We start from the raw sequence: 13,936 nt of genomic DNA on the forward strand, positions 1-13,936 counted from the left end.
GCCCCAAATTCGCCCTGGGCTCCTGTGTTAGTGCTTCAGCACTCCTCGAGCTCGGGACGCGGGGTAGCTGGGGACGCGGGATTGCTGGGCCGAGCCCCGTTTCCTGTCTGGACGTCTCCTCCTCACTCCCTCCCCAGTAAGTCCCGAAGGGCATCACCAAATCCTCTCTGGCCACTGGAAAGAGGGGGTCTAAGAGCAGAGGCTCCAGCCTTGTCGCGGCCTCCAGGACTCCCCCAAACACGAAAAAGCTCGTGAAACAAAGGGGGCCCCGACAGAGCCAAGTCTCTCGCCCAGCGCTCAACAGTCAGTGGAAGAGAAGCAGCCTCAGACGAGTGGAGCTAACCTGGGTGCGGGTGGAACATTACAGCCAACGGGAGCGACTGGGCTCCCTCAGGCTCCGGGCTCCCGATTCCAGTTCCCTGCCTCCGACTGCGCCCGCGTCACCACCACAGCAGCTTTCAGGACCCAACAAGGGGGTCCACCGCCATGGGAGCGGCAAGAATCCTGGCTTCCAAACGTGCCAGGAGCGCCTGCGACGCTGGGCCTCCAGCGGGGAGACTCCCCTTGCCTCTCAGATATATTTGTGATTTACTTTCGTCTTTCGGAGACCAGGAAAATAACTACAGAGATGCTAGGCACTGCCACGAAATGCTTCCATTAGCGCCCTCATTTTACTCCTGGAGGTCTAAAAAAGCCCCCAATAATTTGGCCCACGGATCCCCAGACCCCAAGCAGCCTCTGTGGCCGCGGGGAGTCTGGGCCCACTCGCTGGGTTCAACCAGAACCCTCCGACTTGGGGCCTGGCTGGCTCGAGGAACGGGACCCTGTGGTGAAGATTCTCCAGGCTGGATACGTAAGCAAATCAAATAGCAAACTAATGACACGAAAACCATATTTACATGAAAGAAAAATCGACTACGGTTATAAAAGTGTATGGAATTTGACCTCGCCTCGGAGAAACACTACACAAAAGCTATCTTTAATAGACGCCTGTCATTTAAGAGCGGCAGGGACATTGTCCCTCATGCGCGCTCGCAAAAACAGAGCTGTAATTGTAGCTGCTGCTGCGGGCAGGATTTATTTCTCCAATTGGCTAAATGGCTTCCCCCCCGCTTTTCCCGAAGGTGAGATCTGTATTTTCAAAATTCAGAACTGCCGTCAGGACGAGCAGAACCGACCCCAGCCTCGACACAAAAATAAGATGGGCTGCAAAGCAGAGGGGAGAGGGGGAATAAAGTTGTTGTAAATAAAATGCAAGTCACCACCTCCCCCTCAATCCTCTGCATCCTCGCCCGGCGCGCGATCGGCAGCTGACGGCCTAACAATTGGTACATCCTAATGGAACTGCGAGGGAAATGCAATAATTTTGCCATAATGGGCTGTAACCTCAATTCGACCCCGGCCCTTGAAGCCCTGGGTCGGAAGCTGGGCCATGAGCCATGCCTCCAGCGGGTGGCGCTCGAGTCCGACTGAACGGCGGCGGCGGGCGGCGGGCACGCGCCCGGGGCGCGCGCGCCACCCTTCTCGCCTCCACCCAACTCCCCCATTAGTGCACGAGTTTACCTCTAGAGGTCATCAGGCAGGATTTACGACTGGACAACAAAAGCACGTGATTCGAAGTCGTACCCCATATTTGGGTGCCTACGTAGGAGGGAACCAAGTACATGTCCCAGTCATTTCCATAATTCATCATAAATTGTGCAAGGGTGCTATAGACGCACAAACGACCGCGAGCCACAAATCAAGCACACATATCAAAAAACAAATGAGCTCTTATTTTGTAAACTCATTTTGCGGTCGCTATCCAAATGGCCCGGACTACCAGTTGCATAATTATGGAGATCATAGTTCCGTGAGCGAGCAATTCAGGGACTCGGCGAGCATGCATTCCGGCAGGTACGGCTACTGCTACAATGGCATGGATCTCAGCGTCGGCCGCTCGGGCTCCGGCCACTTTGGCTCGGGAGAGCGCGCCCGCAGCTACGCGGCCGGCGCCACCACGGCGCCCGCCGAGCCCAGGTACAGCCAGCCGGCCACGTCCACGCACTCGCCTCCGCCCGACCCGCTGCCCTGCTCCGCCGTGGCCCCCTCGCCCGGCAGCGACAGCCACCACGGCGGGAAAAACTCCCTGGGCAACTCCAGCGGCGCCTCGGCCAACGCCGGCAGCACCCACATCAGCAGCAGAGAGGGGGTTGGCACGGCGTCCGGAGCCGAGGAGGACGCCCCTGCCAGCAGCGAGCAGGCGAGTGCGCAGAGCGAGCCGAGCCCGGCGCCGCCCGCCCAACCCCAGATCTACCCCTGGATGCGCAAGCTGCACATAAGTCATGGTAAAGCCAGCCTTTTTCTAAATCCACGCGGCCGCGGAAACGCGGCTCTCGGTCCCCTCTCTCTCCCTCGCCGCCCTCTCTCCCTGTCTTTCTCCTGGTCTCGCTTCTCTTAGCCCTACGGAGCTTCTCCCTGCTGTTCTTCCCCTGCCTTCCTCCTTCCTCCTTCCCTTCTTTGTAGCACCCTGCACCCACAAATAGTGGGAGAAATGGTCCCTGGCTGGGCAAGTCTAGACGTTGAAAGGGGGAGGAAGGAAAAAACCCATCTGGAACCCCAGCGCCTTGAAACGCGCTCTGGGGTCAGGCCAGCCGAGCAGGGCGCAGAGAGGTAGAGGATGGCAGTAGGAGCCGTGAATCGGGCTTGTCAGGGCAGATAATTTATGAGGAGGGCTACGCTAGGGAAACAGCGTTACTAATTAGAGCCCCCGAAAAGAGGCTTGGGGGGAATAATCGAGGCGAGAGCCGGGGGGATTCTGAAGTTTGGGGGCAGTAGGGAACGAGAAGGAAAGGGAAGAAAAAGAAAGCAAGCATCCCAAGCGTGCAGACTTGAACAGAAGGCGGCTTGTGGGGCTGGAACTTTAAGGGAGGGTGACCTGGAGGCCACTTGGGCGCTCAGAAAAGGGCCGTGCTTCAGTGGGCTTCTGAGCTGTGGGCAGCCTGGGAGGGCTGTGTCCCCGGCTCGGGACGCCCGGAGCAGGGCCAGAGGGCAGGAGAGGGGCCAAGGAAAGCCGGGCGGTCCTCCGGAACGTGGCTCCAGCCTCAGATGGGCCGATTGTTCTCAGAGTCCAAATCGTATTGTTTTCTCTCTAGAAAGGAAGAGGGAAGGAAATTCGGGAGGGGTGGGCAGGCAAGGAAGGAGGACTTGTTGAGCCTTTCGCCCCGTTCCCTGCTCAGGACCCTGGCTTGTCCAGCTGGTGGACTTTGGAAGCCAGGGGCTGAGGAGTTGGTGGCTAAACGGCTGACTTTTCTGTTGCAGACAACATAGGCGGCCCGGAAGGCAAAAGGGCCCGGACGGCCTACACCCGCTACCAGACCCTGGAGCTGGAGAAGGAGTTCCACTTCAACCGCTACCTGACCCGCCGAAGAAGGATTGAAATAGCACATGCTCTTTGCCTCTCCGAGAGACAAATTAAAATCTGGTTCCAAAACCGGAGAATGAAGTGGAAAAAAGATAATAAGCTGAAAAGCATGAGCATGGCGGCGGCGGGAGGGGCCTTCCGCCCCTGAGTATTTGAGCGTATAAAGTACTGAGCAGTATTAGCGGATCCCGCGTAGTGTCAGTACTAAGGTGACTTTCTGAAACTCCCTTGTGTTCCTTCTGTGAAGAAGCCCTGTTCTCCTTGCCCTAATTCATCTTTTAATCATGAGCCTGTTTATTGCCATTATAGCGTCTGTATAAGTAGATCTGCTTTCTGTTCATCTCTTTGTCCTGAATGGCTTTGTCTTGAAAAAAAAAATAGATGTTTTAACTTATTTATATGAAGCAAGCTGTGTTACTTGAAGTAACTATAACAAAAAAGAGAAAAAAAACACACACAAAAAGTACCCCTTCAATCTCGTTTAGTGCCAATGTTGTGTGTTGCACTCAAGTTGTTTAACTGTGCATGTGCGTGGAAGTGTTCCTGTCTCAATAGCTCCAAGCTGTTAAAAATATTTTTATTCAAACTACCTATATTCCTTGTGTAATTAATGCTGTTGTAGAGGTGACTTGATGAGACACAACTTAACTTGTTCGACGTGTAGTGACTAGTGACTCTGTGACAAAAACTGTGACTCCAAGCAGTGTGTCCCTGCGTGCCTTTGTAGGACCCTTTGCACGAACTCTGGAAGTGGCTCTTATAAGCTCAGCTTCAGTGATGTATGTTTTTGTGAACAAAGTTACAAATATTGTCCAAGTCTGGCTGTTAAGCAAACTGTGATCAGCTTTTTTTTTTTTCTTTTTTGGTATTTGTTTTTAAGGAAGAAATACTGACTGGAAACAAAAAATAAACTTTCTATTGTAAGTTCTCTTGGTCTGGTTTGTGCCAAATAGCGAGCGGCTCTGTCTGCTTTTCCGTCTGTCTGTCCAGTCCTGGAAGCCAGTGAGTCTGAGGCTACCTGAACAGAAGGCCTGTGCATGGAGACCTCAGATCAACACCCTCACCCATCGCCTCCCTAACTCTGACCCATCACAAAGTTCAGGGCAGAAGGTGGAAAAAGTTGAGGGCAGTTCCAAACCCTGAGTCCACTCTGCCCATCTCTGAGGAAACCAAGTTAATTCGCTGGGCACAAAAAAGTAAGGAAGAGAGAGAAAGAAGGAGAAAAAGCCCAGGGCTTTGTGACACCCTTGGGGCCACACAGATCCTGCCTCTTTCCTGAGGCTGCCCTAGGCCTCCACTTGCTGAAGAGGCTGTTATGCCGAGTTGTGGACCCCCAACCGCCTGTCCCTAACCCACCCCAGCACCCCTTCCCCACTCCTCACCTGAACCCAGTTGGCATCTTTGCTACAATTAATTTGCTACAAATGGAAGGTACTTACCCCATCCTAGCTCGATTGGGAAACTCCTCAGAGCAGCTAAAGCGCAACTAGAGATTTGCACATTTACCGACTGCTTACACTGATGCCGTCTTTCCTTTTAAAAGTTATAAAACAGTAAACTTTATAAGCCCCAGTTCCGGCTATATGACATTTGGGTGCCAAATGAATAGGGTTTTGTCTATGAATTAGATCGTAAAATCATCCATAGCACAGACAGATCGGCTCACTGGCTATAAAACGTCACGTGGGGCCATTAAAGTAAGTTTTATGGTTTTGGGGAGTTGACATCCAACATTATATACCACATAACATATAATCTCACTGACGCTGGACTCCATTTGACTCTTTTGCAGGCTACGTGTGCCGCCTGGTCATTCAAACTGTCAGTTTTAGGTCCAGAAGTGTCCAAACCACAAGTTCTCAAAACTCTCTGAGAAATGGCTCCCTCCGAGTTAAGGTAAGCTCGCCTCCTGAGCGCTTTCAAGTTTATTTGTACTCTGAAAACTTTCTCTCTCTCTCTCTCTCTCTCTCTCTCAACTCTGAGGCTGCCTCTGAATGCAAAAAGGGAGAGCAAACTTTTCCTCTGCCCAAATTAGCAGCGCCAGGAGCCGGCTCTGCGGAGGCGGCAGAGTGAACAGCGCCTGTGGCCGCGCCGCATCCCCAGGCCTAACTTTAATTGCTGCACAACCGCGGATGTTAATGACTTCCGCTGCTCCCGCCGGCGTGCAAAAAGATGATTTTTGTGTGCGAATGGGCCTGTGTGTAGAGACTTGGCAGGGCCGACCCCCTCCCCCACACAATCCGGGGGCCTGCTCTTCGGGGGTCGCGGAGCCCTGGGGTGGGGGCTGGGAGACAGTGGGGCGCCGGCCAAGGGCGCGGAGGGCTGCGCTGCGCTGGGGTGTTTGAAAGAAAGGCCCGTGCAGGGCCCAGGCGGACAGTGGCGGGATTCCTTACGGGGCTGTGGCAATATGTCTTCGCGGGCCGGGGTCATTTGGCAGGACTGAATTGAGGCGGCGGCCTTCGGGCCGAGTTTCAGGCTGGCTAGCGGGAGCAGGAGGGTGGCAGAGGCCGGTGAGGCGCGGGCTGCACCTCCAGGCTGGGCGCCTGGGTTGCGAGGTCGATCCCAGGCTGCTAGAGCCCACTGAACGCTGGGGACCATGGGTCCCCACCTCCGGGGGCGCTCAGCACCCCCTCCCTTGCACCCGGGACCAGGCCCTGAACCTTGCTTGCCTGCACGTTGTTTTTATTTCGGTGGGACTGTTCTCACCCGCCTGTGAGTCTGAAGCAATAAACTTTATGGCCGGATTTAACTTTAGTCTTTGAATCCCCAGGCTAATTGAAAGGGATTAAAGCGCTTTCTTTTCTTCCGCCTTGCCTTTCTTCTCCCTCTCTTCTTTCCTTTTCCTCTCCTTTTTTATAGAATTAAAACATCTATGCACAGGACCCTCAAAAGGCAACTTAGGCGTCCCCCTAGATAACACTAAAGATTGGAGAAATTTACTTTCCCTCAACATACAGACGAATTTTCTCTTCCACACTGTGCTCTAAAGTTTGGGGGGAAATTGAGGTGTCTTCAATGCCCAACTTAAAAGTCCCCAGAGCCATTAGGCTGTTTTTCCTGACACATCATAAAGAGTAATTTAGGGAAGAAATTGGTCGTTTGTCAGTAGGATATTTCCGCCTTTCTTTTGTTAGCTGCTCTTTCTGTTTGATCCCAGGAAATTTACATAATCTATGATTTCCAAAACAGTCTCCAAAATTGCACCAATGGGTGAAGTAAGGTGAAATAAATTTTTCCTGGGTACAATTCCATATTGACTCTAGCCACCCTTTCTGGCCCCAACGCCCTATATTCTTCAATGGCAAAATCAAGCAGAGTGACTGGGGACTCTGGCCTGTCCTGGGGTCTTTTTCTGTGTGGGTACCCATAAGGGACCTAGTAGGTTTACCCACTCCCATTTTAGGAATTAAGCCAAATTCTCCAACTGCGTTCAAAAATGAAACAGAAAAACGGGATCTGCTTTTCTCCTTTGGAGCTGGGCAGTTTTCATCAAGTGCTAATTAGTAAAGATATTTCCTAAGTGCTTAAAGTGAAAAATTTTGAAGTATAGATTTGAAATTTCAGTAAACTTTATTGTACAGAGACCACCTACACTCAACATAAGTCCAACAGATGTGCCCAAAGTCAAAGGTCCAAAAAGCAGAACCTGGAAAGTTTTTTTGAAAAATCAAAATCCTCCCACAAGTCCTCCTTTTCATGAATAGTGGCAAGGTGAAGAATCCCTGAAGTCATTTTGTGTAACCTCTTAAAATGAACCTTGGTATTTTAGCATTCAGGAAGATGTGTCCACATCTTAGTGGGAACCAGAATACAAACTCTAGATGAGTGTAGGTTCACTTGTATAATTTCATATTACTGTGAAAATTCTGGAGTCTTTGTTTTGCTACTCTGACTTTTGGGTTCTTTATTGGAAAATATTGGGCTATAGTTCCATTTTAGTTACTCATTTGATGATCTTGCTTGAGTGATTTCTTGGTGACTGAAATCAGAAGCAGAGAAAAAGAGTGATATGGATGCTGGTGGGTTCATTTGAGCAACTTGCATAGAGAAAGCATCCACAGCCACATCCCACCCTGGGGTGTTGGGATGGGTAGAAAGGCTGTTGTAGTTACATACAACATTGAGAATCTTTCCAAGAAATGAAAACAAAATTACAGGCTGTAAATATTATCAACTTACTTATTTCTATTTTAATCTTCACAAAACTGAAGTAGAATTTAAGAGAGCAGGCCAACCCACATGGAGTTAAACGAATTTTTAAAAATGCATCATCCAGTCAGACCTATGAGTGTTATTGGAGGAATTTTTTCTATCTTCTTGTTTTCATTGGAAGTGTAATAAAGAGGACAGTTGGTTATCTGCTCATTTTGTAGATAAGTTATTTCTTTTTGTGCATTCTTTTGGGTTATTTTTGGAGAGGAACTTATTTAGGAAAAAGATCTCTGTCACAGAGGGCTTTATGAAGACATCCAGCCTCCGCCAGTGGCAGAAGTGTGTGTGTGTGCTTCTACTCATCTTGTAAAAGGAGAAGGCAGCGGAAATGTGTGGGGGGCTTGTTTGTTTCCACAAGCTGAAGAGACAATATTTCCTGAACTATAAATATAATAGGGATCTTCTGGTCACACTTACTTGGGGGTTTGTTAGGGTTTCCATGGTCTAATTTCACAACATTATGCTAAGACTCCTTTCTCCTGCTCTTTCCCTTGCTTCATTGTTGGTGGCTCTGGGAGAACAAGATGATTTCCTACCAAAACCAGAGTCCTGTTCATTTGTTGAGTTTCTAATAATATTATATCCAAATAATTAGTAAGGGAAAAGCAAATTACATCTTAAAAGATGTGCTATTAAAGAGGCAACCAACCCTTTTAGCTTGAAAGACGCCCTTCTCAGCCTCTCCTCTGCCTTGGCTAGGGGTCTGTCCATGGCTTGCCTACTATGGAGAGTGCAGAGCATTGTGGGCTCTATCCCTTTGGCTTCTAAGCAGGAATTTCCTTCCAGGCAATGACAAAACCTATAAACTGGGCTTCCAGGCAGGGCTGAGGGGGTCAGCCTAGCTCCCACCCACATAGGGGAGGGGATCCACAGTCCTAGCCATTCTAAACCCCACAAATGGAAGGTTTACCCAGGTTTGTTTTGTTTGGTGTTTTTCACAAAGAAATTTGTTCTTCTCCCACCAGGTCCCCTCCCCACAAAACAGTCTTTTCAATAATAATATTTGTTATGAAGGTTATTAGGTAATTATTGTGATTTTGTGAAGCAGCCCTTGCTGGAGGTGAAGTCTGTCATCGCCTAACAAATGATGCCCGCGCAGTTCACTGCCGGGTTAAGTAAATGCAGAGAAGATAAATCTGCACACCCTAGGAATCGCCAGCAGAGCACGCTTTAGTACAAGTTCACAGTCAACTCACCCGCCTGGGCCAGCTCTCCCTACAATTAGGGCTGCGTCTTTATTTTTAAATAAAGGGAAAATGTGTCTCCACCTCCCATTGCCTGCTTTCCCCCATCTTCTCTTTTCTTTCGCTTTTTGCAAGGTTCTGCTCTTCTACTCCAAATTTTCCTTGTAAAATGGAATCATGAGTGATTTCAAGTTAATCTCATTCCTATCTAAGTGCTGCCAAAAGGAGATAGGAGGCTGATTTGACAGGAAATACAGTCACAAATACAAAAATATCCAGTTCACCCTCTAATTCTAAATGGCACTGGTAGGAGCAGGGTGTCCTGAGGTCCTAGAGGGCCCCTTCCCCCTGAAAGAAGAGGCTCAGCTTTGTATATCTTTGAGGTTAGTGCGTTACAACTGCAGGTCAAAAAGTTGAGGGTCAAAAGTTTACATTGTGCAGCACTCTTAGTCATCTGTCCAGACAGAGTTTGATGTCAATGTTAGAGCTGCGATCTTGACTATCAGCACAAAAGATAAAATGGCTCAGAGTGACGCGTGTATCACGGTATGGACTCCAGGTGAACCCTAGTGGTTGAATGACCTCAATTACGAAGGAAAGGATAGAAAATTCCTCTTTTTTAAGAGTAATACATGCTGTATTTCATCTTGAATTATCGCTCCCATTCTGAGGGAATAGCAGCAGGTAAATAGGCATAGATTACTGAAACACCAACACCTTAGATGTTGGAGAACCAGGAGTCAGTCTGTGGGTTTGTCACAAAATGAAAATGCTCAGAATTCATCAATGTATCTTTAGGAAATAATGTAGCAAGTTTCCAATGTTCCATGCTATCTTCAAAGACAAGAGAATGGTGCAAGAAACCTTCTTTATTTGAAAAAGGAGATTTTGATTGGCCAGGGTTTTTTTTTTCTTATATTTTTAGTACATATAATGACTCTTAAAAGTGTGTAAGAACAGGAGCAAAAACAGGCACAGCTTGCAAAATGTAATCTTTGCAATTTTCAAACATAGAAAATGCTTTTTCTGAAACTGCAACTCACTGGATGCAAAGGGTTCTCAGAGCTGGGAAGGAGAAGGAAGGAAGTGGAAACCCTCCTAAAAGGGACAGGATCCCCCCCTACACACACACACACACACACACACACACACACACACACACGCTACCACCACCTTGCTTATTGGTGCCATGAAAATGTTCCTGTTTGAAAATTTTTGTTACGTTTACTATTAAACCGTAACTGGATGTCAGAGAAATGCTATAATCTATAAGAGAATAACTAAACTGTAGAGACTGCAGAAAAGTGAAATCCACAAATGCCAAGCCACTTAGTAAGACCACCATGACAGACTTTTGTTCTCCAGAAAATACTTTTTAAAAATACATGTGGAATTAAAAGGAAAAAAGAGCTAAGGAGAGGGGAAGGCAAGTGAAGGAGGAAGGAGGAAGGGTGGGAGAGTAGAAAAGAAAGGGAATAGTGTGTTAAGGAAGCAGACTGGAACCATGCCTCATATGTGCATTGCAACTGAAGAGCTAAACAATATCTTATTTTTCATGCATCTAGATTAGTTTTAATACAATCTATTTTCCTGGGGACATATTTTTCCTTCTCTATGTATTGACGTTTGAGTGATCACTGAAAGGAAATAGAAAAGAGAAAGATAAAATATTTTCCCTAGGTTTTGCCTTTTAACTTCAGAGATAATTCAACTACTCAGAATGTACACTCTTGCAGGAATGTTTAAGATCATCCCAGTATATTCTGGTTGATTGGATTTAATGATGTCAGGTATGTTCAGTGGTAAAGTAAATATTTCCCAAACACCACCTTCATGGAAGTAATCAGGGTGCTTCTACTGTGCAATGTGTAAGATTTTCACTCTGGCCAAGAGCTTGGAGCCAAATGGGGGTCTGCCAGATGAAATAGAAGAAAGGAAACAACTGTGGTGATTGCTGTTACAGCAGTGAACACTTCAGCACATCTGGGCTAGTGAAATGAAGAAAACTGAAATCTCCTCTATTACTCACCAAGACAATTGTGTCTCTTTGAGAAAAAAATTTTATTGTGTTTTTTTGGTTAAAAACATATGCCACACCTTAGAAACATGTCAGCTTCAATAATCATAGACACCACTTAGTCTTTAAAGCAAAAGAAAAGTATGTGCACGAGTTATTGTTTTTAGAGTGCTTACTTCTTTATTCAAAGGATTTCTATGTTTAGGCCTCTCAAACAATTCCAGTAAAAATTCATGTATAATCTCAATAAGAATTTCAGTCGTTATGCCTGGGTTGTATTCATTATTTTAAACTACTACAAGGAAATTAGCCCCTAAACAATTAATTGGTCAAATGGCTGGTGAAATGTTGTTCCTCTAAAATCATGTGCCTAGTGTAGGTAAGGAGAAGCCCTCAAATGCCAGCATCAGGCATTTTGAAATTCTGCCATTCCCCTGTTTGGCTCCAGCGACACGCATCAGATAGAGAACAGTCTGGGGGACTCTCGCTCTAAAGAACAAAGGCAAATACAGTCAATACATTCCATAACGTTTACATTTCCTTTGCCTTTTCCCTTTGGTTTTTCCCAAGAACGAGTGACCTGGGCAAAGCACCCTGCTCTCTAAAAGACACTGTATAGACCTTTCAGAAGCGCAAAGTCCAAGGCCGAGGTGAACTTCAGGTCAGCGCGTCTAACAAATATGAAAATGTCGGCTGGTGAAGGGCGCGCCTTGTGATTTAACAAAGACTGTCAATGTGTAAGATTAATAAGAAACAAAATGCACACGGTGTCACTGTTCGGTCACTTTGAAACTTGGGACAGGGTTGCATTCAAGAGGGAAGGCTGTTACAAATATATTCAAAATGATTCAAATCAGATTCAAACCAAGCTGCAAACACTGCCTCCCTCTTGTTCTCCCTATCCCTCGGACTCCCTTTACTCTCCTTCTCCATCTGGGATTCGAGGACATGATGAAAAGTTATTTCACTTAATGGGATTTTAAGAAAGCTTTTGTTGGGAATATATGTTATCCCTGCACGTGGAAACAAGCAAATGTGCTTACTAGTTTCCAAGGAAAGGATAACGCTTTTACCCTGCTTGAGACTGGAGCCAGTTGGTGTGCGAAGATTAGCATGTTCCCTCTCTGCTCGATTTCAGGGTATCCCATCTTTTCTCGGTGAGATGCTGCTGGTAAACTTCAGTTTGTTTATTAATTGAGTTCCTTCCTGGCTTTATTTTGATGTCTTGGATCGTAGGTAAAGACGATGGTGTTTTTCAAAAAGATTATTTGATTCAATGGAATGATGGTATGGTTTGCAAAGAGAGATTGTGGCAGGTTCAGAAAAGGTACTGAGATTGTTTATTACAGCCATAAATCTTGCAGTAAAATGTCAAAATGTCCATGTGTGAGATAACACTTGGTGGTCCTGGCTCCGTTTGTGTTTATGATACGAACCGCAAAGACAAGTTACAGGCCTTGGGGGATTCTGTGTAAGCCCATCTTCCTAGTAGTAATAGAACCACACGAAACACAGGCACAGTTAACTCGTTTAGGTTAACCATATACAAAACAGTGCCCGTCTCGTTAACACTTAAAAATAGAAACTCAGTAGAAGGTTCTGAGGCTAAACAACATGAATTTTGTGGTTTAGTGTCTATAAATAATATTAAACAGACATGGTTAAGACCCTAGGATTCAAGGATGATGACATGAGGAAGAGGGCAAGATTTCCTTGTCATGCTTTTTCTCCCCCTGAAGTTTAGAGAGCCCAGATTTGTAATACATATTTTATATATATTATTTTTATTATATAGTGTGTGTATTTTTTTGGTTAGGGAGAGATATTGATTTAGGCAGCTATATCACAAACTAGATTTTCCCCCGAGTCTAGAGAGAGGATATCTAAAGATTACACTCAGCATTCATATCTGTCTGTGGCTCAGATTTCATTAAAAACAAGAAATTTTCAGGGTGCCTTATGTCAAAGGACAGCACTCTTCACACACACATACACGCAATGTGGAAAATCTCTTTGTACCACTTTAGGGTGATTCCAGTTAGAAGGCTAATATGATCCCCTTTTAAACCTCTTTTCCTAAATTAGTTTAAAGATTAGTCCCATATAATAGGCTTTATGTGGCTAAGCATTAAATGACTATCCATCAAACGGATATATTCCAGCATTTAGTAACTCATATGAGTAACCGATATAAATGAAGATAGAATTGACATTCCTTTTGAAGTGTCTCCAGGCTTAGGCTATAACTTTCCTTGTCTGAGTTCCAGATTCAGTTGTGAGAAGGCTGTTTATACTGCTGTTTGAAAAATCAACTAAGATGCACCAGCTGAAAAATCCTTGCTTTGCATGCCAATATGAAAGTATTTTTAGAATGGTGACTATGCTAGTTTGCACTGTTTTAATCTAGGCTGCAGAGTAGAGAATCTAGGTGTGTCTGTTACTCAGAAAGGGAAAGTACACAGTACAAATAAGGCATCAGTATTTACTACAAAGATCAACATTAGGTAGAATTGATAAGTAATTTATTTGTTAATAATGGCATAATTAGCTTACCCATCAAATTTCAATTACCAAATGGCAGGCAACAGTCCCCTCTCCCTCCTTTCCGGAGCTACTGATATCGTTACTATGCTAATTTTCAGCAATTCAGAAATCATAGACTGCCCTGTAAATATAACTCCAGCCTCATACAGCCTGAGAAAGCAGCATCCAAAAGAGAAAACATAAAATTCTTAGCTGGAAAAACCCTTCAGCGATCAGACCCCAGCAGGCAAGGTGTTTATTCTATCCTTAGCTTGTTTTTGTTTGGGGATTGTTCAGAAATAGGAAGTTACTGGTTTCAAAGCTCGGATTTCTGGAGGCGTCGCTTCTATCCATTTCCATCGTTAAGGCACCTCCTCTCCCACAATCGCACCCAGTAAACGCGGGCATACTTAGCTCTCACATCTCACCTCCAGCAAATTAGGTGCTATTAGGAAGGGTCCAAATTTTCTTAGGGGAAAAACCCAAAAGATAAAGGTTAAAAAGAAGGGGGAGAAGAGTCCATACGGTTATATTAGAAATCCTTGGGTCGATTTCTCTCGGCTTCCCACCCACCCATCCTTTGCGGCTCCCGCCAAG

The 13,936-nt window shown here is 46.2% G+C and overlaps 2 protein-coding genes across 8 annotated transcripts in view; both read left to right on the forward strand.

Moving 5' to 3' along the window:
- The window catches only part of HOXA3 (homeobox A3), a 45,065-nt gene that overhangs the window by 7,167 nt on the left and 23,962 nt on the right, over positions 1–13,936 (forward strand). For 4 of the 7 annotated variants that reach the window (XM_069461726.1, XM_069461727.1, XM_069461729.1 and 1 more), the window contains exon 1: positions 5,143–5,299. The gene's annotated coding sequence lies outside the window, so the exon portion shown is untranslated. Of the gene's footprint in view, positions 1–5,142; positions 5,300–13,936 lie in introns of those variants that run through there. The other 3 variants (XM_069461725.1, XM_069461728.1, XM_069461730.1) reach the window with 1 other exon arrangement.
- HOXA5 (homeobox A5) lies at positions 1,692–4,331 on the forward strand. Its single transcript, XM_069462150.1, has 2 exons — positions 1,692–2,327; positions 3,301–4,331. The coding sequence occupies exons 1-2, from the start codon at positions 1,766–1,768 to the stop codon at positions 3,549–3,551; spliced, it is 813 nt and encodes a 270-aa protein (XP_069318251.1). The 5' UTR covers positions 1,692–1,765; the 3' UTR covers positions 3,552–4,331.

Source organism: Eulemur rufifrons, chromosome 29 (genome assembly GCF_041146395.1).
Source record: "Eulemur rufifrons isolate Redbay chromosome 29, OSU_ERuf_1, whole genome shotgun sequence".
Lineage (NCBI taxonomy): Eukaryota > Metazoa > Chordata > Mammalia > Primates > Lemuridae > Eulemur > Eulemur rufifrons.